Source organism: Macaca fascicularis, chromosome 11 (assembly GCF_037993035.2).
Source record: "Macaca fascicularis isolate 582-1 chromosome 11, T2T-MFA8v1.1".
Lineage (NCBI taxonomy): Eukaryota > Metazoa > Chordata > Mammalia > Primates > Cercopithecidae > Macaca > Macaca fascicularis.
In genome coordinates this window covers 1,962,535-1,987,677 of record NC_088385.1, presented here as the reverse complement: position 1 = coordinate 1,987,677, position 25,143 = coordinate 1,962,535, and the positions used below count along the sequence as shown (strand labels likewise).

At 38.7% G+C, this 25,143-nt stretch overlaps 1 protein-coding gene across 20 annotated transcripts in view; it reads right to left on the bottom strand.

The window, feature by feature from the left end:
* The window catches only part of ERC1 (ELKS/RAB6-interacting/CAST family member 1), a 503,040-nt gene that overhangs the window by 319,957 nt on the left and 157,940 nt on the right, over positions 1 to 25,143 (bottom strand). For 10 of the 20 annotated variants that reach the window (XR_012419846.1, XR_012419850.1, XR_012419851.1 and 7 more), the window contains one exon: positions 10,763 to 10,774. The exons of the other annotated variants lie outside the window; for them this stretch is intronic. Coding sequence is in view for 5 of the 10 variants with exons in the window: in XM_045366369.3 (XP_045222304.2) it covers positions 10,763 to 10,774 (12 nt within the window). In the remaining 5 variants the exon portion in view is untranslated. The remainder of the gene's footprint in view (positions 1 to 10,762; positions 10,775 to 25,143) is intronic. 20 annotated transcript variants of the gene reach the window in all.

The window sequence follows — 25,143 nt, the reverse complement described above, 5'->3', positions numbered from 1 at the left end:
TTACCCTTTCCCTTCCCCTGTTTTTGCTGAGCATAAGAGCATACATGCACTCATTCTGCAAGAAGAAGCTTAAATAGCAGTTTAAGCTTTGGCAAAAGCTTTCCAGGACTCCCCTAAACAGAACTAATTCCTTCATCTCCATGAGCTAAAGGGTCTGTATCCAGATTATAGTATAATATAGTATAATTGTAAAAGAAAATATTTTCTAGATCCACTGATAAATTGTAATACTGTAAAAAAATGCAAATATTATATCTAGAGTTCCCAAATTAAATGCAATTCAAACTAAAAGACATAATGCAAAGTACCAGTATTAACTGAACACGCTGTTAAATGCTGCCCACAGTACACTCATGGTACTTATGACTACGGTCCAAGTTGTTTTCTTGTGAGCCATAAGATGATCCAACTGTCTCAGAAATTTTGTCAGGTTACTTTTTAAAAAAGTTTGCTGCTTACAAGTACGGTATGGCATCATTTGAACTCTGCTGGGTGAAAAAGCAACAGTATGGATTAGGCCCACCACTGTTCTTTTCTCATTGGCCCATGACAATTACAACAGTAATACCTGAAGACAGTGAGATGATATCCATAAATATCAATGAAACTATATACAGTATTTCATTGTAAGCTATTCAGCCAGGTGATCCAGAATATGTATATAAACTTTTTTATTGTCATTGAAATGAAAATGCAAAATCATAAAATTTACATGGTAACTTGCAAATCTCAGAATATGTTCAAGGTCTCCCAAGGGATGTGAGGACCCCTAACAGGAATACAATGGTAGAGTGGTTAAAAGCAGAAGTTTGAAGGGCTAAAGAGCTCTAGGTTAAATACTGGTTCACTACTCATTATGATCTTTAGCCTCTCTAAGCTTCAGAGTGTTCTTATCTTTTTTATGGATGACATGGGAATAATGCCCATCTATCAAAGAATTGTGAGAAGTAAATAAAATAATGCATGAAAAATGCTTAGTGTAAGATTTGGCACACTGCAAGAGGTTACTAACATATCCTTTTTCTCCCTACTCCAAATATATGTGTGTGTGTGTGTGTGTATACACACACATACATACGTATCTGTTTTATATATTAATATAGAAATTTAAATACCTAAATTTGCCCACACATTAAGATCCAAAGAAACATGGAATATGCTTCTTCTTCACTCTTTGAGGGGAGGTGGGGGGTGGGGGAGTGGAGGGAAGGAGGATACTATTGAAGTTATGTGTTACATGTTTATATCTAACTCTAGCACTATGCTAAATATAATACTATAATAACCCTTATAAGTACTTATCATATACCAAGCACCTTAATGGTTATTATAGCATATTTATCATCTTATTCAAAATGTCTTTATAAGGTTTTATTAACTCCACATTACAAATGAAAAGAGCAAACCTTCAATAAAATTTAATCCTTACCCCAAATCAGTTTTAAACATCCTAGAACTAGTACTTAAACTCAGGTCTGTCTGACTGTAACTGTGATACTTTTAACCTCTCTACTACAGAAATTATGAGCAAATATTGTTTATCTGGGAGATCTCTGACACCAAATATTAAATGAAGATGGCGTCCACAGTACATAAAATAAATCAGAAGGCAGAAACCCACTGCTCCACACAGTTGTTACCTTACCAGGATTCCACTACCATGGTTAACTGCATGCATTCCTCTGTTCTTAGGACACTGCATCTTTCAATGTCTTTCTTCTTTCCAGAAGAGAAGCATATCCAATGATGTAAGTACCCTGGCATTCTCATATGGATTCATTTCCTTTTTTAAAAACTCAACTTTTCCTTTTTTTTTTTTTTTTTTTTTTTTTTTTTTTTTTTTTGAGACGGAGTCTCGCTCTGCCACCCAGGCTGGAGTGTAGTGGCCGGATCTCAGCTCACTGCAGGCTCCGCCTCCCGGGTTCACGCAATTCTCCTGCCTCAGCCTCCCCAGTAGCTGGGACTACAGGCGCCCGCCACCTCGCCCGGCTAGTTTTTTTTGTATTTTTTAGTAGAGACGGGGTTTCACCGTGTCAGCCAGGATGGTCTCGATCTCCTGACCTCGTGATCCGCCCGCCTCGGCCTCCCAAAGTGCTGGGATTACAGGCTTGAGCCACCGCGCCCGGCCTTTTTTTTTTTTGGAGACGGAGTCTCACTCTGTCACCCAGGCTGGAGTGCAGTGGCGTGATCTTGGCTCACTGCAAGCTCCACCTTCTGGGTTCAACCGATTCTTGTGCCTCAGCCTCCCGAGCAGCTGGGACTACAGGCGTGCACTACCACACCCAACTATTTTTTTTTGGTGTTTGTTTTTTTTTTTGAGATGGAGTCTCGCTCTGTCACCTAGGGTGGAGTGCAGGGGCAGCGATCTCAGCTCACTGCAACCTCCGGCCTCCTGGGTTCAAGCGACTCTTGTGTGTCTGCCTCCTGAGGAGCTGGGATTACAGGCATGCACCACTGTGCCTGGCAATTTTCTTTTTTTTTTTTTGAGATGCAGTCTTGCTGTGTCGCCTGGGGTGGAGTGCAGTGGCAGCGATCTAGGCTCACTGCAATCTCCACCTCCTAGGTTCATGAGATTCTCCTGCCTCAGCCTCCCGAGTAGCTAGGACCACAGGTGCCCACCACCACAACCAGGTAGTTTCTGTATTTTTTGTAGAGGTGGGGTTTCACCACGTTGGCCCTGCTGGTCTCAAACTCCTGAGCTTGAGTGATCCGCCCACCTCAATCTCCCAAAGTGCAGGGATTACAGGCGTGAGCCACCGCACCCGGCCTTAAAACTCAACTCCTCTGAAAGCAAGCTTCAACTCTAAAACAGTGTTTCTGCGCACTTTTCCTTTTAAAAGCTACCACTTTCTTTCCACTTGAAATGATGAGTATGACCGGATGAGTTTAGTTCTTCCATAGAATTTCTCTCTTCACTCACATTAGATGGTGAATGTGAAAGTGCACTGTAAGCTACTAGGTACTATATAAATGCAAGACACTATGGGTTTTTTGGTTTTTTTTTTTTTCCCTCTTTATGTGAATAGTCAAAATGGAAGCTAAAGGATTTAGGCAGAAACAGTAAGGAAATAATTTTACATCTACAAAAAAACTACTGGTAAGTCAGAAAACTGAACTAAACGCTAGCTTACAAGTAAAGGTGAAGAAGACTAACCTCACAAAGGGTAGAATCAGGATTACTAGACAACTAAAAAATACGCTTTAGGCATTGCCCAGGAGAAAACAGACTCTGGGATGTAAGAGGATCTACATTTATCTAAGCTTTGACAGCCTGCTAAGTTTTTTACATATTCACTACTCATTAAACAGACAAATATTTCATTAAATACTACTATTATATATCAAACACTGAGGATGTAATTTTGAGAGAGCCAGGTAGGAAGGGGTCCCCAGAGAAACTCCAGCCAGTGGTGCACTGGGAGGAGCACACCCTGGGATGGAGCCACAGAAACCGGCACCTTGTGCAGCAGGGAGAAGCCTGGCCCTTCCTTTTCATCGGTGTAACCTGGGATTCAATCTGCAAGGCGAGAAGCACTCTAGCAAGGAATCTGGCCTAAAGAGAGTCCCTGTTTCCCCCTTTTCCTTTTCACCCAATAAAACCCTATCCTACTCAACGTTCGAATCGTCTGCAAGCCTACATTTTCGTGGTCGTGTGACAAGGACCCTGTCTTTAGCTGAACTAAGAAAAATTCCTGCAACAATTTCATGAATAGAAATTGTTCGTGTTCTCAAATACCTCCCAGGCATCTAAGGAAATACAGTATATAATAAGTGCTGTTAGAGTGGACATGAAAGAGACCTAAGCTAGTCTGGAGGTGGGGGTGGCGGTGACGATCAGGAAAGGCTTCCCGGAGAACCAATATCTTTCCTAAGGGATTAAGTCCAGTTACTAGGCAGCTGATCCAGTACTAGGCAGAGAAGAAGTATGAACAAAAACCTGAGGAAAAGGAGAATGTGTTATCCTGGGGAAAACCTCACGGTTCAGAATGACTATAGCTTAAAGTTGGAGGAGAGAGTAGAGAAAAAGGAAGCTAAAGGTAAGCAAAGCCAAACAATCATACGCTAAGCAAGGAATCTGTAGCTTACCCAAAGTATATAGGACTTATATAAGGAAGTGATATAATCAGATTTCTCAGAATTCGGAAGAAGCCGACAGGGAAACATGATGAGAGTGGACAGGAGGAAGCATCAGATACCTTTGCAGCAATGCAGGAAAGAGCCAGCTTCCTCTACTGCTGCATCAGTAAACTAATCATGACAATAAGCAAGCTGCTATGGTTTATATTTAATTGACCTCCTTTAAATAAGGTAAAGATAGCCTGTGGTGAGTTTTCCCCTCACAATACATTGTATAAAACTTCTGATTATGGCCGGGCAGAGGCTCACACCTGTAATCCCAGCACTTTGGGAGGCCGAGGAGGATGGATCACCTGAGGTTAGGAGTTTGAGACCAGCTTGGCCAACATGATGAAACCCTGTCTCTACTAAAAATACACACACACACAAAACAATTAGCCAGGCGTGATGCCAGCTACTAGAGAGGCTGAGGCAAAAGAATCGCTTGAACCCAGGAGGCGGAGGTTGCAGTGAGCTGAGATCGCGCCATTGCACTCCAGCTTGGGTGACAAGAACGGAAACTCCATCTCAAAAAACAGAAAAAAGGTTCTGATTATATCCAAGCTATATCATTACGATCACTTCCCCAAGCCAATTGTTCCTTCTAGTTTTCTTGGAAAGTCATCTGCAAAGAACTTTCCTTTTAACATCTCAACTTAGGCCAGGCATGGTGGCTCACGCCTATAATTCCAGCACTTTACGAGGCCAAGGCAGGTGGAGCACCCGAGGTCGGGAATTCGAGACCAGCCTGACCAACACAGAGAAACTCGGTCTCTACTAAAAATACAAAATTAGCCTGGCATGGGGGCACGTGCCTGCAATCCTAGCTACTCCAGAGGCTAAGGCAAGAGAATCGCTTGAACCCAGGAGGCAGAGGTTGTGGTGAGCCAAGACTGCACCATTGCACTCCAGCCTGGGCAACAAGAGCGAAACTCTGTCTCAAAGAAAAAAATTCTCAATTTAAAAGATTGCATTTAAAGGGGATTATTTTTCACTAACACTTTCAAAATAGTTGTGTAACATACTTAAGTGATTTTTTAATATAGAAACTTACAATAACATAGAAATCTGTAATACCTAGGCCAAACAGCTAGCTAAATATTTTTGTTTGTTTGTTTTTTTGGGACAGAGTTTCACTCTGTTGCCAGGCATGGCACAGTCTCAGCTCATTGCAACCTCCGCCTCCCAGGTTCAAGAGATTCTCCTGCCTCAGTTTCTTGAGTAGCTGGGACTACAGGCGCACACCACCACACCCAACTAATTTTTGTATTTTTTAGGAGAGAAGGGGTTTCACCATGTTGGCCAGGCTGGTCTTGATCTCTTGACCTCGTGATCCGTCCACCTCAGCCTCCCAAAATGCTGGGATTACAGGCATGAGCCACCACGCCCAGCCCTAGCTAAAGAATGTTAAAACTGTCTTTTGTAGCCATTGAGAGCAACTATCCCAAACACACCAGAAAGAAAGAAAAATAATAATCCCATATTAATTAGGGAACACGAAGTAAAGAAAAATTAAACATACATTTCCCTCCTGCCTATGACAGAAGTCAAGTTTCTGAATCCCATTACACTATACCTTAAAGATGAGATCTGCTTGTAAAAAGAACTAGTTTTGCGATCTTTGCTATCATGCTCAAACATCTGACAACCCAGACAAGGGCTGGAAGGTTAAACAAAATAATCCAACTTCACCAACAAAGAAAATGCCAACAGTGAATAAACACTCTAGCTTAAAAAGATCGTCTTAAAGACAGAGCAATCCCAATGTGTACACAATTAAACCAAATCACTTATAGGTCTGCTAGCTGCCAGTTAACGCCACTGATTTCCTCATCTGTTTCTCCCCAAGTACAATCTCAAATTCTGAGACCTTAAAGCCACATACATGGGTAACAGAAACTGGAGGTTGGAAGGAAGGTTTCTGTGAAAACATAAGCCATACCCAAGAAGCCAGTTCAACAGTTCTGAAGTTTGTGACTCTTTTCTCCAGTTGCCTCACCCTAAATTTCTTGTCACTTTGTTCCACTGCTCAATATGTTTTTTTATATTTGAAGTAACAAGGCAACAGGTGCCAGTGAAAACAATGCTTTTGCTCTAACCTCCTGATATTTCAACCTGACTCTTGTACCCATGCCAATAGAAAACCTCAGGCGTCCTTTAACAGAGGCAAACGGTCACCTTGATATCCTAAACCCAAGGAAAGGTCGGTTTTTATAACAAGTTCAAATATGAGTTAGTATAAATAAATCAACAGAGATATTGTTAAATGTTTGTGAATTTTTTTAAAAAGGAGAAAAATCTACTCCAAAAACGTTAATTCACTAAAGTCTTGTGAGTCAAAGCATGCGCAATAGACCAACAGTATCAGTACCGACTGCGAGCTTTTGGAAATGTAGAAAAATTCAAGCCCCAACCAAATCCATCAAATAAGAACTGTATTTTAACAAGCTCCCATCCAATCTGTATGACACTTAAGTTTGAGAAGCACTGTATATATATAGCCTTAGTGTACAATAATCAAAAGAAGACACAACTGGAACACCAGTGCCAACAGCTGCCAAATAAGAGAAAGAGCTGCGTGCAGTTTCCACTCCAACACCACACTTTCTGCTTCTCTGGGCACTGTGCACACAAATGACACCAGGAATCCAACCCTCCACCCCCTGCTCCAGTATCTAAAAATCATAAACTTAAAAATGTATTATAACCTAGATGTCATCTCTAGATGTCACAAAAACGTAACAGAACAAGATACAGAGCAAGGGTGTCTAATCTTTTCACTTCCCTGGGCCACACTGGAAGAATAAGAATTGTCTTGGCCCACATATAAAATACACTAACACTAATAATAGTTGATGAGCTTAAAAAAAATACAAAAAAAGCTGATAATGTTTAAAGAAAGTTTACAGATTTGTGTTGGGCCACATTCAAAGCTGACCTGAGCTGCACGCTGGACTGTGGGCCGTGGGTTGGACAAGCTTGATACAGAGGAAAGGAAAGTGTGAGGTAAACTCGAAATCAGACAAACTAGATTTGTACCCTAGATTCTGACACTTAGTAGCTATGACCCTAAGTAAATCCTCCAATCTCTCTAAACTCAATTTTCTGATGTGTGGAATGGGAAAATGTCATCCACTTCATACAGTCGTTATGAGTTGAAGTGAGATAAAGAATGTGATAGCATTTTTAACAGCGTCAAACTGTAATTAGAAATTAGACGTGTTTCTGTGGTTTTGAGATGGGGGGTGGATGCCAGAGTAAGTATGGCCCAATATTTATTGTAAGACATACTAAGAGATGATTTGTGGTTTACATGAAATTTAATTGGGCATCCATATTTTTATTTGCTAAATCTGGCAACTCTATAAAAACTCAAATTTTGGCTAATTTTAAATATATTCTTTCTTCCCTTCTCTGTTGAATTTGCCATCTTCAGCTCATTTACAGAATTTGTGGTGATCTACAACCGCTATCTAGAAAAACATTTACCATTGATCAATGCATGACAGTATAAACTATCATTTTCAGTAAAAGAGTTAGGAAGATCAGCACAAGTCTGTATTCACATATTGTTTTTTCCTACCAACGAATTATTCAAGAGTACACTACTACATCAAAAGATGTCATTTAACAGAGAAGATGCTACACTTGCTTGTGCAGGCTATTACAAAACCACTAGGCACTATTACTTGAAAGAAAAATAAATAAAGTACACTCTTGAACAACAGAGTTGCTTAAGAAAGCTAAAGGAATGAAAAGTGGGAGCTAAAAATGCAAATAACAACAGATCATTCTCCTGGGTTATCAACTCTTGCCCATAAGTCAAATTCCTTGTAAATAGATTTTATGGGGTCAGAAATTTTCTAGGGCCTATTAAAAAAAAAAAAAAAGCTGTAGCTAAAAAAATAAGAAACTAACCCTTTCAAAAATACAATTACATCCATTTTTGTGAGTGACATATCTTATAAGGTTTTAGCAACTAGTGCTTTTTCTTAATGAAACCAGACAATAATGTAAAAAATCTTTCTAAAGTGTGTTATCAGAGAAATAACTATTTAAGTTAGATTTTAGAAACCAATGTGAAATGTTTTCATCAAACTATATAAAAGAGACTATAACAATGGGATTTTTTTTGGGCAAAGTAGAAAAGTATTTTAACTTTTAACAACACAGGGACTCTGGTCTTAACCCATTTATGCCTAGTGTTCTATTATCGGAACGCTAAGCTTGTGGGAGTTATTTACATCCTGCTGCTCAAGGTCATCACGGAGATCTGATTTTTCACCCACACAAAAAATGTGCAACCTCTGGCATAAATGGGTTAATGAAGTTGGTAGGAACTATCACACACATTCCAAACATTTGTTTTAAAAACAAGTCTACAATGGTAACTGATAATTAAAACATAGATATTAATAATATCGAGCTCAATTTTAGACCTAAGTGTTAATGAGAATAAAGAGATGACATTTATAGCTCTCACCTCTGAATGACCGTTAGCCAAAAGAAGAATTCTGAACCAAATCATATATTTTCATCTATACATGGAATAATTTCTTTGTATTCATTCTCTGGTGCTAATGTCATTGAACAGGAAATAAAAAGATGTGTATGTCTGAAGATAGAAAATGTGAGTCTTTGGTCAGTATCACTCTAAATAAAATCTCACTACTCTGTACTGAATGCAAAGGAAGACAGAGGAGAGCAAGGGAAGAAGACAAGGGAGAAGAGAGGAATAAAAATAAACCTCTACAAAATAGAAATGTTTAGTAGAGACACTAAAATACAAATACTACAGCTAAGCATCACTATTGACACAAAACAAGTGGTTAAAATAAACACTGAAAGGTTAAGTATCTTGCCCAAGGTCATATAATGAAGTCACCCAAACAATCCAGTATCAAAGCAGTAATAAATTATACTCTCTTTATGACCTATTCAACTGGACTTGGCAAAACCATAATTAAAATGGTAAAATGTTTCTATCTAGAAAAAAAATACTGCACTAAATCATAATCTGGAATGAAGAGAGACTTGAAACTTAGCATACTGCAGCTAAGATGATCTTTGCCACTGAAAAAACAATGACTATTTTTTTTGTATTCCTTGGAAAATAAACTTATTTAGAAATAAGTATGATTTAATGGCATTTGCTGCTGGGTAAAAGTTAACTAAAATAAACCAGCTAACAATATTATAATATAACCTGTAACTCAGTGAATTATGTATAAACCAATGGCTTCACGGTCAAATTCTTCTGAAGCTTTTCCCAGGGTTTCATTTAGAGAGACTGAGAGCAAAACCAGTCATGCAAAGGACTAACTACGGGACAAATGGTAAAACTTTCCACTAAAATATGAGTCAGCTTAAAGCTTCAGTTAGAGATGAAAGTTCTCGAAACACAAGGCAAAACACTTCTGAAATTTTTCTACTAAAACTCAACTACTTTCAGATTGTGTCATAATTGGAATTACTTAAGTGGTACTCATACTGTTTTACTACAATATGTGGAGAAAATGTAGAAATGGGAAAATCTATTTTTTAAATGCAGCATTTGTGTTTGCTATTTTTATGACAAACACTGTAACATTTCTTCTGTAACGAATATAGCTTTCTCAAAATAGGGGAGGTCACAATTTTTTTTCAATTTGTTTTCTTTTTTGGGAGGCTAACTCTTTAACACTTATCCCAGTGTAACCCATATGCTAGCTGTTGACAGTCAAAGAAGTGCTTTTATAAACAGCAAATACACACACACACACACACACACACACATATACACACACACGTAACCACTATTATTATTAGGTAGCTGCTAAGTAAAACACATATGATATTAACAGGCTCATTTCTGAATCCTATCAAAAATCCTCACACTTTATATTGACATGGCTCATATGCAAAATAAGTAACTTTTTAAATGCAGGTTTGATTGTTTTGTGCTGTTTCTCTTACTATTTACTTACTAATGAAGATGGGCAAGTTACTTAATGGTCTCTGCACTTGTGCTTTTTCACCTAAAAAATCCAAATAATAAATCTCTCTTCATAGTTGCTAAGATCAACTGAAACAAAGTATGTTCTGCTACAGTGCCTCTGGCACATATAAACAGCAGTAATGGTTGTTGTTTTGTTATCACTAGGTTCCACCACCCAGCAGAATCACAAAAATGAAACCAAAATTTAAAGGATGTGGGTGTGTATGTGTCTGAAAGTTTGTCTCAGTAAATAATTCAAGGTTTCTTCTATAAAGCCATAGACAGGTGTGACTTTCCCTCCATCATTTTTGCTGCACTTTATTTACCCTGTTTAATAGCCAGAATGTCTCTATTGAATGTTGAATTAAATTAACGCAATGTTTTCCCCTCCTCTTTCCTCTGATGGCTCTTTTCATCTCCACTTCTCTCTCAGTCAAAACCTGGCCATCTGGTTCTTGCTCTCTGACTACTCACACCACCTTTTCAAAGCACAAAAATCTGAACCTACTCTTCTGATAAACCCAATACTCTTGACATTTTATACTCACAGCCAGATTCCTAGACAGACATCTCTCTCCTGAAATACGTTCAGTTCCTATAAGAATTCAAGATAATGTTCACAAACCATGCTCAACCACATAATCTTTGTTTTAGTGCAAGCATACTGACCTTGAGGTGAGACTGAAGGAAACAGCAAATCCAGGAAGAAAGTGTGAAAAAGAAAGTTAGAAAGAATTAATAAGGACAATATTCAGAAATATTATTCATGGACATTATAAAATGCAGGATTAGAGAAGGGAAGGAGTCACAAATTCTATGCAGGCACTAAAAAAGAATCATTGCAGATTTTCAACTCTCAACAACTTTACTTTCTTATTAGATTACACCATTGTAGTTTAATGAAAGTTTCTAAAGAAAAAAAAATTTGTCTAAAATTTAACATTTCCTGGGGCACGAAAAAAACATAATTTCTTAAACACTAAGAAAAATAGAGAAGGTCAGCCATCCCATTCTCATTTAAGTAGTTAGAACTGGCATTAGGTAACTGCACAATTTTAGTGGGCTTAGTTTTTTTTGACACGCACCTTATAACTAACTGCCTTAACGTCCCCATTCCATTAAGAGGATCCAAGTGACCCAAAAGCAAAAGCAGAAAAACACAGCTTCTGTGGAATATAGAACTCCACTCAGAAGAACTTGAAATAATTTTCTCAAATGTTAAGACATAATTTTCTCCTAATAATAACCAGTATTTCTCACTCCAAATCTACCAAAATCCTCAAATGGTGCAATCTAAAAGCAATAAAGAACAAGAATGCACAGGTCTGTTTACATCAATTCATTTCCAATGCTGCTTAGCAGTAGGAGATTTAAAGCAGTCATGCTTAATGTTCCAGCAGAGCATGTAGCCCTTACAGTTCATGACTGCCTTTTATAACAAGCAGGGTTTTTTTTTCTTTTTTAAAAAGTAATCAGTTTCACTGAAATTAGTATGATCCTCCAAATAGTCAGGGCTTCCAACGACCAGTATCATCTGGATTATCTTCATGGTCTAAATTTTACCTTAAGAATCTGAAACAAAATATTTATTTCTTGAATGCAAGCACCACTTCCAATTATACTTTAATGTCTTCTAAAACTTAGTGATCTCTTGCACAAGTATAATTCGGTATCTAAAAGTTTTAAAAACTCATTGTGAGAATAAAAAAAGATAAGGGGGACAAGATTTGTTACCTTGTAACATGAACAGATGAAAAACAGAAACACAACGACTTGCTCACAATCACATGGTGTGTGACTGGCAGATACAGAGTAAGAATGTAGCAGCTGGGCAGTGGGGGCGGGGGTAAGCTCACGCATGTAACCCCAGCACTTTGGGAGGCCGAGGCATGCAGATCACCTGAGGTCAGGAGTTCGAGACCAGCCTAGCCAACATGGTGAAACCCCATCTCTACTAAAAATACAAAAATTAGCCAGGCGTGGTGGCACATGCCTATAGTCCCAGGTACTCAGGAAGCTGAGGCACAAGAATCGGTTGAACCCAGGAGGTGGAGGTTGAGTGAGCCGAGATTGTGCCACTGCACTCCAGCCTGGACAACACAGCGAGACTCCGTCTCAAAAAGAGTGAGATTGTAGGTCTGCTGACATCTCACCTGGGCACAATTTGTATGTCTGATGATGCTTCCTCAGGAATCTATAAAACTCCATGAACCTTTAGCATCTATAATGCAGTGTAAAATGCAGACAATGTTCAAAATGTTCAAAGGCAGAAAGAAGCCAATCTCTAAATGATTGTTCCCAATGATCCTTTTTATTTCATTGGTCGTGACATAGGAAGTCAAAACAGTTTTAGATGAACAAGAACATTAACTGAATCTCCTTTGTATGCAAGTTTTTATATAACACATGGGTAAATCCATGGGAAAAAACTGAATGTACTCCTGCCAGAGAGCAACTTTAATTATTTAATTTTTACCTACTTTATTATTCATGAATCATATTTCACTTTAACATCAAATTACAACTCTTTTTTTTTTTTTCCTTTTTGAGACAGGGTTTCACCTGCCACCTAGGCTAGAGTGCAGTGGCATAATCTCCGCTCACTGCAAACTCTACTTCCCAGACTCAAGTGATCCTCCCACCTCAGCCTCCCAAATAGCTGAGACTATAGGGATATACCACCACACCTGGCTGATTTTTGTATTTTTTGTAGAGACGAGGTTTCACCATGTGCCCAAGCTGGTCTCAAACTCCTGGGCTCAAGCAATCCACCCACCTTGACCTCCCAAAGTGCTAGGATTACAGGCACGAGCCACCATGTCCAGCTAAACTATAACTCTTGGGAAATAACTTTAGGAGAAAAAATCTGTACATCGAATTACATGTAATCCTAATGTTTATACTTTTAGGTAAAACATTACAGTAGCCATTAAACCCAGATTTCTATAAGACCACAGTAACAAATTATAAGGTGCTGTGCCCACAAGAAACTTGGCGAAGACAACCTAACAGAATGACTACAAAAAGCTTTGTAACTTACTCTTCTTTCACAGGAAATCTATGATACTCATCAAGGAGGAAGAAGAAAGAAACCAGCAGCTTCCCCAGAAAGCAAGCTGAAGCAAGCAGGATCAGATAAAAAACCAGTCACCTTCAGTTGTAATATGCTGGCATCTTTCTTTTCCTTTTCAGTTTTTTTATTTTTTAAACACAGACCATCCTCCCTCAAGCAATAACACACATTATATAATTACTCTGAGCCACCATTCGCAGCCCCAGTCATCTCTCTTCCACTCTAACCACATTAAGAGCATATTCTCTGACACTATACTTCATGGATTGAAGATGCGTATCCATAAATTTAAAAGGAAGAATATTTTTCTCTAAAGAGACACTTTCCTCATGAATTATGTAGCAGTTTATGTCAAACTTGCATACGGCTTAATTTCTATATGGTAGATCTTTGAAGACATTGTAAATGAGTATCAATTTAAGATTTAAGGAAAAATATTTACAAGAATAAAGACTAAATACCTAGGTTTACATTTTCGGGTTACACTATTGCAATAGATGCCTGAATACAATGTGATACTAACATAAATTAATATCATAAAGCCCATTTTCCCAATGAGATGGTCCAAAAGAAACCATTTTGGGTCAACCTAATAAACTCAGGATATAGGTAAACCAGTCAAATATCTAATTTACAATTTACACTAGTAAATACATTCATTTGGTTACTACACATACATTTAAAATGAAATATATGACAAAATAATATTAATTAAGAAATACTATTTTCTCCTACTCCCACATTCAACAAAACAATTTTATTCACTCTCTTTGAACGTATTCTTAACATCAATTCACCAAGGATAGAAGATGCATCATAGTAAAAACTATTTTATATTACTAAGAAAAAAAGTTATACCAATTAGATTATACCATGCCATTTACTTGTATGTGTATCCAAACTTCAGAGATGTTAAAATACAAACATAAGGTCAGAACTGGCATTTCATTGTGACAAAAAGGAGAAAGGGAAAGTTATCTACACTTTTGTTTAATCTACCAATCTAAAAGTAATTAGACTGAATTACATTAAATTGTATAAGAATATTTTAGGCATATGAATGTACTTACATTTTTACAGAAGGAAAAGCATGTGTAAATATATATGTATGAATATATAAACATGTACATGTGTAAACATACTATGTATATATGAAAGAAACAAAAATATTTTCAATATAATATCAAGGTACGGGAGACTACTGAATCTATCTTTTGAATTTCTAAAGGTCTGAATATTATGGGTAATGCTAAGACAAGGAAATGTGGGCCAGGCGCAGTGGCTCATGCCTGTAATCCCAGCACTTTAGGAGTCCAAGGCGGGTGGATCACGAGGTCAGGAGATCGAGACCATCCTGGCTAACATGGTGAAACTCCGTCTCTACTAAAAATACAAAAAATTAGCCAGGCGTGGTGGCGGCTGACTGTAGTCCCAGCTACTCGGGAAGCTAAGACGGGAGAACGGCGTGAACCCGGGAGGTGGAGCTTGCAGTGAGCCAAGATTGTGTCACTGCACTCCAGCCTGGGCGACAGAGCGAGACTCCACCTCTGTGAGATGATTAGACAGCAGAATGAGGAAAGAGTACTATTTCTCTTTTTTAACATATACACATTGGTCTCTCAATAATGTACAGTCACAGCACTGAATGTGATAGCTACTACTGGAAAAGCATAAGTAAAGGAAAGAGAGATTACTAGTGAAAGGAGGTCAGTAAAGTTTTCTTTTTGGAAAAAAGTAACAGTTAAAATAGGTCAGATTCCCACAAACAAAGAGAACAAAACTTTTAGTCAAAGAGAAAAGAATAAGAAAAGGCAGATAAGAAAAAAGCATTCATCTAAAAAATTCGACTTCTATTTTCAAGAAAACAGCAAATTCTTCTCAGACTATCAAGCCAACAATTGGTAATATCACTCTATAAACTAGTTCAAGTTTGCCAACACATTTTACAAGATTTATGAAAGATAAAACCCTCCATTTTCATTGTATTAAAATTTTAGAAACTACTTGTAAAATCTTTAAAAGAAAATTTAAAAACTCAAAAGGCAATAACCTTTAGGCAGTAAGTTGAAGCCTGGCAGCTATTTTCCCAAATGCCATCAGAAAGGTTCTCTTTCTCTTACACATGCACGTGTGCAAATAACACTCCCAGACTAAAAGTCACTACTGGCATGACAGGAAAATGACCTCATTCTTTGTGTTAAAAAAAAAAAAAGTTATGTAATCTGTTCATAAAATTTGGGCTAATCTTGTTCATTTTTGTTTTTAATCCAAGGTTGTTCTTAGTATGCTCAGAATTTAGCCCAAATCCTATGAACAGATTACTGAACTTTTTTTTTTTTTTTTTTTTTGAGATGGGAGTTTCATTCCTGTTGCCCAGGCTGGAGTGCAATGGCATGGTCTCAGCTCACTGCAACCTCTGCCTCCCAGGTTCAAGCAATTCTCATGCCTCAGCCTCCCAAATGGCTGGGATTACAGGTGCCTGCCACTACGCCCGGCTAATGTGTTTTTTTTTGTTGTTTTTTTTGTTTGTTTGTTTGTTTGTTTTTTAGTAGAGACAGGGTTTCACCATGTTGGTCAGGCTGGTCTCAAACTCCTGACCATAGGTGACCCACCCGCCTCGGCGGATCCCAAGTGCTGGGATTACAGGCGTGAACCACCACGCCTGGCCATAACATTTTTTTTAACAAAGCCAGTTGTTTATAAATCAAAATACAGTTCCCTTAAAAACCATACTACAAATACAGACTAGGTTGTCTTGGTAGTCCACAAAATTAAAGTTTAATCATGATGTAAAAGCCAAGAGCTAACAGTGCTAGATGAGTGATATGGTTTGGCTCTGTGTCCCCACCCAAATCTCATGTTGAATGAACTGTGATCGCCAGTGTTGGACGTGGGGCCTGGTGGGAAGTGACTGGATCATGAGGGTGGTTTCTAATGGTTTAGCATCATCCCCCTAGTGCTGTCTTGTGATAGAGTTCTCACGAAATCTGGTTGTTTGAAAGTCTGTAGCATCTCCCCCTTTGCTGGCTCTCTCCCTCCTGCCAGCCATGTAAAATGTGCCTGCTTCCCCTTTACCTTCTCATGATTGTAAGTTTCCTGAGGCTACTCCAGAAGCAGAAGCCTGTACAGCCCACAGAAACATGAGCCAATTTTCTTTATTTTCTTTAAAAATTAACCAGTCTCAAGTATGTCTTCATAGCAGCATGAGAACAAACTAATATAATGAGGCATGGAAAAGATGTTAGCAAAGAAGATAAAATTAACCAACACAAAGTAGAAAAAGTTACCTCCATCAAAACTACTCACAAGGCTAGCCCTGAGAATTTTATGTATATATGAACAACAAAACTGATCTCCAGTTCTCCTATCTTTCTCGGAATAATTGTCGCAGTGCAACACCCTGGCTTTCCCTCTGTATTCTGTGTCTCTGTACTAGAGTTGGAAGACCTGAAATTAGTATTAATAGTTTAGGATCCAAAATTACTTATTAGCTTTCCAACCAAATAACCTCCCAAGCTACTATCATTTAATATTGGCTTCAAAAATGGAAAGATCAAAGACTTAAGAGTCCAAAGTTCAGGGCTGGGTGCAGTGGTTCACCTCTGTAATAGTATCACTTTGGGATGCAGAGGCAGATGGATCACTTGAGCCCAGGAGCTCCAGACCAGTCTAGGCTATATGGCAAAAATCCATCTCTACAAAAAAATTACAAAAATTACGTGGGAATGGTAGCACGTGCCTCTAGTTTCAGCTACTCAGGAAGCTGAGGTGGGAGGATCACCTGAGCCCAGGAGGTCAAGGCTGCAGTGAGCTGTGACAGTGCCACTGCACTCTAGCCTGGATGAGAGTTTCTTTCTGATACTACTACATTCTGGGCACATGATAACTGGGATGACCAGCCTCTGTGGTATGGTAAGTAATACCTTCCAGTAGCGCTCAACCAGACCTTAAGGAACTAAAATTTCATCACCAGAATTTCTAGCCATTGGACAGGCTATAGACAAACACCAACGCTAGCATAATCTACAAATGAAATGACAACAGCTTCTGTATTGATTGAGTCTTACTCTCTTTGAGCCAGACGTAACCCTTTAACTGAGTCCAGACTGAGAGAAGCACTAAAAAGTACATGTGTAGAAAAGCTGGCCCCTAGCAGCAAACAACCCACATACAGGCCAATTCCACAGTACCTGTCCTATACGTGGGCATTCCAGCATGTGGGAAAAGACTGTGGCCTCAATAAGATCCTCCAGTGAACAGACTCTGGATCATCTAGCTGTCTACAGCCTCCTCTTCTAGGAGGTGAGGTCATTAATGAAAACTGAACACCTGAAAAGGATTTCTTTTCAGGAAGAAGAGACAGACACTGGAATTGTTAGGCAAAAGACTCTGCTGCCTACTTATGTAATACAGGACCAGGCGTTTAACCTCAAACATCTGTATAACAAAAATCTAGGCCAGGCACAATAGTTCATTCCTGTAACCCCAGCACTTTGGGAAACCAAGGCAGGCAGATCACTTGAGGCCAGGAGTTCGAGACCACTTTGGCTAACATGGCAAAATCCCATCTCTACTAAAAATACAAAAATTAGCTGGGCATGGTGGTGTATGCCTGTATTTCCAGCTACTCGGAAGGCTGAGGCACGAGAATCACTTGAGCCCGGGAAGTGGAGGTTGCAGTGAGCCCAGATCATACCATTGCACTCCAGCCTGGGTGACAGAGGGAAAATCTGTCTTAAAAAAAAAAAAAATATATATATATATATATATATATAGAGAGAGAGAGAGAGAGAGAGAGAAAGAGAGACAGAGAGAGAAGGAGAGAGCAAGAGAGAGAGAGAGATAGAGAGAGAGAGAGACAGAGAGAGAAGGAGAGAGCATGCGCGCTAGGTGTGGTGGCTCATGCTTGTAATTCCAGCACTTTGGGAGGCCGAGACAAGGGGATCACTTGAGCCCAGGAGTTCAAGACCAGCCTGGACAGCATAGTGAGGCACCATCCCTACAAAAAAATTAAACTATTAGCTGGGCATGGTGGTGTGTGCCTGTGGTCCCACCTACTCAAGACACCAAGGTGGGAGGATCGCTTGAGGCTGGGAGGTCTAGGCTACAGTGAGCTGTGATCACGTCACTACACTCCAGTCTGAGCAAAAGAGTGACATTTTGTCTTTAAAAAAAAAAAAAAAACCTGTATTAGAAAGCTTTCCAACACACACCCCCATCAACCCAAAAAGTCATGACGTAGAAGGGGTAGCTAAAATGAACAAATATAACTAAACAAATTGCATTAAAATATTTGGATATCTTTCTTAGATTCAAAATACATTCCTCTTTAAGCAGTTGCCTAGTCGGAGGCGAAAATCCGCTATACGCATTCCTCTCAAAAGATGAAAGGGTGAGATCTGTTCTAGGCATTTGGGTGGCGGATGAGGTGGAGGCAGAGACCGAGGAAAATAAAGAGGACTAAAGCAAAGGAAAAGCAGGACTGATACCTGAGCGGGCTGATTTGAAAAGAATGGCATAGAATAATCTATGACTGGTTTAACTCTTACCCTCAAATTACCACCTTATTTTAAGAAGAACCAAAATGGGCACAGTGAGGAAGTTATTCCTGATTCGGGGAAGTAATTAAAATACTAGGGAAATTATTTCTTGATTTGGAAGGTATTAGGTAGACAAAGAAACTCCAATCTGGTCAGGGCCCCTATGTTGTTCCTGCTTTCAGCAACTGATCCTTATTTGACTTATCAAAACACGTTAACTCTTTTCAAAATGGTGGCTTCCATTACAAAAACAGCGGGGACGGGAAAGAAGTACATAATTATCTATATCCATTTGAATGCACTGGGTTGCAAGTAACGGAGAATCCTGACTCAAACTGGCTGAAACAGTCATAAATTGTCCTATCTCACGTCACAAGCAGCACAGAGGTAGTTTCAGGAATAGTCCGTTTCAGTTCCAGCTCTGCTGTGCTGGGATTTTGTTGACTGTCACTCTCTGGATACTGGTTTCATCTTAGGTTGGCAGAAGTAGCTGCAGCAATTACGGGTGTCGTATCCAGACAAGATAATGTTCAGGAGAAAGGGGTCATCGTTCTTCTTATAAGAAAATCATTCTCAGAACACTCCCCGTGGCTTTCCTTCAAATCAAAACGCACATACGCTCAACGCGTGACTAGTCACCAAGAAACAGAATGCCATTCTCCTGATTGCCTTTAAAAATCCGAATCTACTTCTGGAGCCGAGGAAACAGGGAATGACAAATACTTACGGTTGTGTTGGAATGGGAAAGTAGACAACTAAATGTTAAGGCAAAAGGGAGAAACTGAAGTTTAATGTATAAAATTAGTTTTAAAAGTGGGTCTCAGATCTGCAAAGGCTGGGGCTAGGGTTGGGAAGAGATTTGCTGTAAAGGGGCAAAAGGGAACTTTTGGGGATGAGGAAATGTTCTGTATCTTGATCACGGAGGTAGTCATGTAAGCACACAGATTTGTCAAACCTCAAACAATCAGCTTAAAATGCGTGCATTTTATTGTATGTAAATTACACCTCAAAGTTGTTGAGGTTTTTTTTAGGGGCTTCTGAGGACTTCTTATAGAGCCCCTCCTTCAAATCGCTGCTCGGGGACATCAGTAACGGTATCAGACAGATCTTTCTCGACTATTCCATAAATAATCCCTTGGCTAAATTTCAAAACACACCCCTCCAAAAAATATACATACATTAAAATCCTGGTTCATATATTCCTTCAAATCAGGAAATATAGTAAATCTACAATTCCTATTAATCTTTAGATCACTATCTTTAGATCACTATTATCACTATTAATAAAAGACTCTATTATTCTTTGGATCACTGAAAATTTCTAACTTTGATAAACCAAAGGCAACCTTTGTTATCTAAATTATACGAAAATCAGATGGTTGCCATTCTCTGAATACAAGTTTTGAAGGGCATTATTGAATCTAACAATCTTATATTAGAGTAAAATTGAAGATTTCTGCTGCAAACACTAAGCTCTGTGAATCCATTAGTCATTATGGTATTAGAAAAAAGGTAACAAAGCACATTAAAAAGCAAAATTATAAGGCACAATACAATATATGGCACAGGGAACAATGTTCCCAGTGTGTTGCTATAACATGGGCACATTCAGCTAAAAGGGACAGTATGAGTGAAAAAGCAGACAGCAAACAATTCTGTATCAGCCTCCAGTACACTTCTGAGTGCTATTTATTTTATTTTATTTTATTTTATTTTATTTTATTTTATTTTATTTTTTGTTTGTTTGTTTGTTTTTTTGTTTTTTTTTTTTGAGACAGAGTCTCGCTCTGTCGCCCGGGCTGGAGTGCAGTGGCCGGATCTCAGCTCACTGCAAGCTCCGCCTACCGGGTTCACACCATTCTCCTGCCTCAGCCTCCCGAGTAGCTGGGACTACAGGCGCCCGCCACCGCGCCCGGCTAATTTTTTGTATTTTTTAGTAGAGACGGGGTTTCACTGTGTTAACCAGGATGGCCTCGATCTCCTGACCTCGTGATCCGCCCGTCTCGGCCTCCCAAAGTGCTGGGATTACAGGCTTGAGCCACCGCGCCCGGCCTATTTTATTTTATTTTATTTATTTTTTGAGACAGAGTTTCGCTGTTGCCCAGGCTGGAGTGCAGTGGCGCAATCTCGGCTCACTGCAACCTCCGCCTTCTGAGTTCAAGCGATTCTCCTGCCTCAGCCTCTGGAGTAGCTGGGACTACAGGCATGCACCACTACACTTGGCTAATTTTTGTGTTTTTAGTAGGGATAGGGTTTCACCATGTTGGCCAGGCTGGTCTCGAACTCCTGACCTCAGGTGATCTGCCTGCCTCGGGCCTCTCAAAGTGCTGGGATTACAGGCGTGAGCCACTGCACCCAGTCACTCTAAGCATTTTTAACATTATACCAAAGAAAAGCCTACTCACTATTAATCTAAATAGAAACTCTAATATGCTCATTTTAGGAGAGAAATTCTCAGTTACATGCAGGGTTCCTGAGGTTAATCTAAATTTATCTACTTACCTAACGACTTTTCAAACTCTGATGTGTTTGTATTTTTCTATACTATCCAGAACCACCAGATGATGACTTTTTGGAAATATTAACTTGTCTACGTTACAGTGCCCAGTTACTCCATCAAATATTAATCTAGATGGTGCTTGTGAAGGTAGTTTGCTGACATAATTAAAGCCTCTAATCAATTTAAGTAAAAAAGACTATCCTAGATAATCCCAATGGGCATAAATGAATCCTTTGCAAAGACTTTAAAACAGGGCTGAGGTTTCCCCAGGAGAGGAAAGAAATTCTGCCTGTGGACCACAGCTCTGGCTTGTGCCTGCAACAGGTTCCATCCTGCTCATGATCTTCTCTTCCTGTAGCCTCCACAGGGATTTCAGTCTTGCTTAGCCAGCCCCACGATTTTACAAGACTATTCTCTGCAATAAATCTCTTAATATATGTAGGCATATATCACTATATGTACAAATACACATATAAATCTCATAATACATGTATGCTTCTGTGTGTGTTTATATATGAGTGTGTGTATATACGTATTTATCTCTGTGTGTGTGTGTATATATATATACACCTACTAATTCTGCTTCTCACTGGATTCCAACTAATATGCACCACAGTACGGAATGTGAATTTAGAAGTACTACTTCTTAGATTTAATTGGGGAAATATTTTATATTTATAGATGTATTAGTGGGCTTACCCAATCCTCCTTTTAAAATTTCAGGGGGTCAAGAGAGTAGTACAACACTAAATCATCTTCTGACAAGAACTACTATTTTCTGTAACAGCCAACATGGGAAGGAACTATTCACTTATTTCTTTCGATCACAAAGAACAGGCCTGGGAATCCTTCACAACACAATCTGAACCATTTAATATTGGAGATCCTTTTATAAGAAGCACTATAAAATGCAAAGAATAGTAAGGATTTTCTTGAGTTCAATTATTGTAACAGTCTCCTTTTATTTTTGCACTTAGTGGGTAGCTGAATACCCTTAAGAAATTAATTCTACATGCTGAATCTACGGTGTGGCGCTACAGTTACATTAGTTGAGGAGCTATTTAAGGAGTATTCCAGCATAAGAACAACTAAATAAAAGGTGGGCTAGAACAAAGACTAAAACAATTACAACCAGCATTATCAGAACTTTACCAGAATGAACACAGATCGATTTTATCAAAAAGTAAGGTACCTAAAGAGGTATAGTTCAACTTGACATATAATCAGCTGTTCTTTAATTCTGATCAAGCACAATTCAACAAGCCCCAGGAGTAGCAAGAGCAGCAGCAGCAATTCACTCTAGTGTAGACTGTAGCCTTACATAACGCTCACTGTCCCAGGAAGTCCCGAACCAAACCCCCGATGGTACAGGGACAGAAACCTGGCACGGAGGGTACAATCTGTAGGAGACTGGCTTTCTGAGAAACAGCCACGGACAAGGGGCAGAAGGAGCATACACATATAAACACACAGACACCAAAAACCCCAATGGAACAGGACCATGATAAAACAAAAAGAAAAATGAAGAAACTCAAATGATAAATTACAGGCAGCCAGACATACACACAGGAAATAGTGAAATGGCAACACAAGAAGCAAATGATTAGTAAGAAACACAACGGCCACACACATGCAAATCAGTACTAAATCTGGGAACAAGAGGTAAAATATAACTCCAACTGTCTGTGACAAGGAATGCACTGATTATCTCCTAAAATAAGCAGAGCTCAGTTTATAAAAATCGCATTCAAGGGCATAAGTGAAAACTACAATCTACCTTAGTTTGTAAGCAAGCCATAATACTAAATATAACCACTTCTACTTAAGACATTGGGTCCAGACGGGGTAAAAGAATAAATCACCTAAGGGTAGGCAGCCTTCAAATAACAGTTGGCAGGAAGTCCAAAAAGAACATAACTAACCTTGGCGGAACAGAAAGAAAATTGATTTGGAATTTACAAACCCCATTCGATTAGCCCTGGCTCAACCACTGTGTCACTTCAGCAATAACTTCTCTGGGCCTCGGTTTCCTCTTCCATAAAATGCCATGCTAGATCACTTTCACAAATTCTATGATTCTACTGTTTATTTAACATCTTAAACTATGTTACCAAGTAACAAATTACAAAGCTGGTAGCAAAAGCTCAGTTATGAAAGCTGTTTCCTCTTTTTTTTTTCCTCCAGTAGCCAAGAAACTGTGTTAAATCCTAAAACAAAATTATAATGCTATAGGGCCAGAGGACAGAAATGTACAGTGCTTTTTCCAACTTTTATAAGAGTTACATTCTGTGGAAAGAGTAAATCATTTACAACTCTTTCTCAAAATGCGAGAAATATAGTGACTAATAAAAGCTGCTATTTGGTGTGCTTTGGATATCAAATACAGACTTGGTCCTATTTCTTACTCTCCTTCGGTTCACATCCATCTCCCAAAAATCAATATTGGCGCCAAAAATGAATCAAAAACGTTTTCAAGCAAGCTGCCTGGAATAGCAAGCAGTAATTTCAAATGTAGATTTCTAATAAGAAATTAAACCATAAAACTTATTCAAGGAATTTCTTTTCTGAAATATATTTAGTGGGAAGTCACTAATCAATCAACAGCACCACATTTTAATATCTATGCAGTACTGCTGCAGATTCCAGGCCTTTCCACAAGCAAAGAGAGGCATGTATTCATGTAAGTACATAAGGGGTGAGGGGTATATACACATGCATGCATGTGTGTGTTGCGGGGAAGGGTGCAGTATAAAAATGAAGACATAACAAACGCACATAATCTAATCTTGAGGCTATTTTAATTTTAAAATTCTGACTTAAAAAATTTTATCCATATGTCTTATCCAGAACTGAACAAAATGAGTAGAGTCAATATCAAAATAAAAGGAAGTAAGTGACCAGGTAATCAGTCCGTGTTATTTACACTTTCAGTACAGTGAAGGAGAACTGTGAAGGTTAGACTTCATAGTTTTGGTTTCTTGAAAATTAAAATTCTATGACTACAGAATAGGAAAAAATAATAACTTCAGAGGACAATATCAAGTCTACCACTAACCCCAAAACTTTAAAACTTAGTAAAAAATTTATGGAAGTACTCTAACACTTCTCAGCCTTCAAGATCATTAAAAAAATATATTCTTAAGGATCAGTCCCCAAAAGGCCAAGTAGATTAGTGACGCCGTTCTGTCACTGTCAGTCTTTCTGGCTGTTCAGAATATAGGTGATCAATAAAGTTCTACTGGCAGAGTTGTTTCTGCATACTTTTAAATTTATATTAAATATGTGGTGTAAAAGAAGAGGTCAAGAGGCACATGCTTGACCTTTAGCATAAAATAGTAAGAAAACACACCAAAAAACTTCTAGGAGACCTGTCTGCCCAGATCTGTTAAAACACAGAATATTTTAAAGAATTCCAAGTCAGAGACAGCTTCATAAAAAACACATTCGTGGCTCCTAAATTGTCCTCAAAGTGTCTCTCCTCCTAATTTTGATCTAATGCACTGAAGTAACAGTTTGTTTTTCAACAATAAAAACTGTGAAAAGTCTAAAAATTTATAGCCCAAGAGAGCATTAGCTCAACAACAAAGGTCTAAACCAGTGATAAAAGATTAACTCCTTATGCTTGAGGATCATTTGGTCATTACATACAGAAATTAAAAAGTAGACATCTGTCCTCTCTTGATTTGCCAGTAAAAAAAAAACTTTAATTTTAAATTAATGAATACTTTCTCTTTTGCCAATCAATGATGTTACAGTCCACAGCTTCCCAGTTTATTCCCATTCTATGTTGCCTTTTAGATACCGCAACAGAGAACGTACACTGACCTAGAGAAAAATGCAGCTAATACAGTAATAGCAAGAACTCGAGAACCTAAATTCAGAGTCAGATATTGAAAAAGTATGTCCCCAAAAGTGTACTTTTAACACCATACTTTAA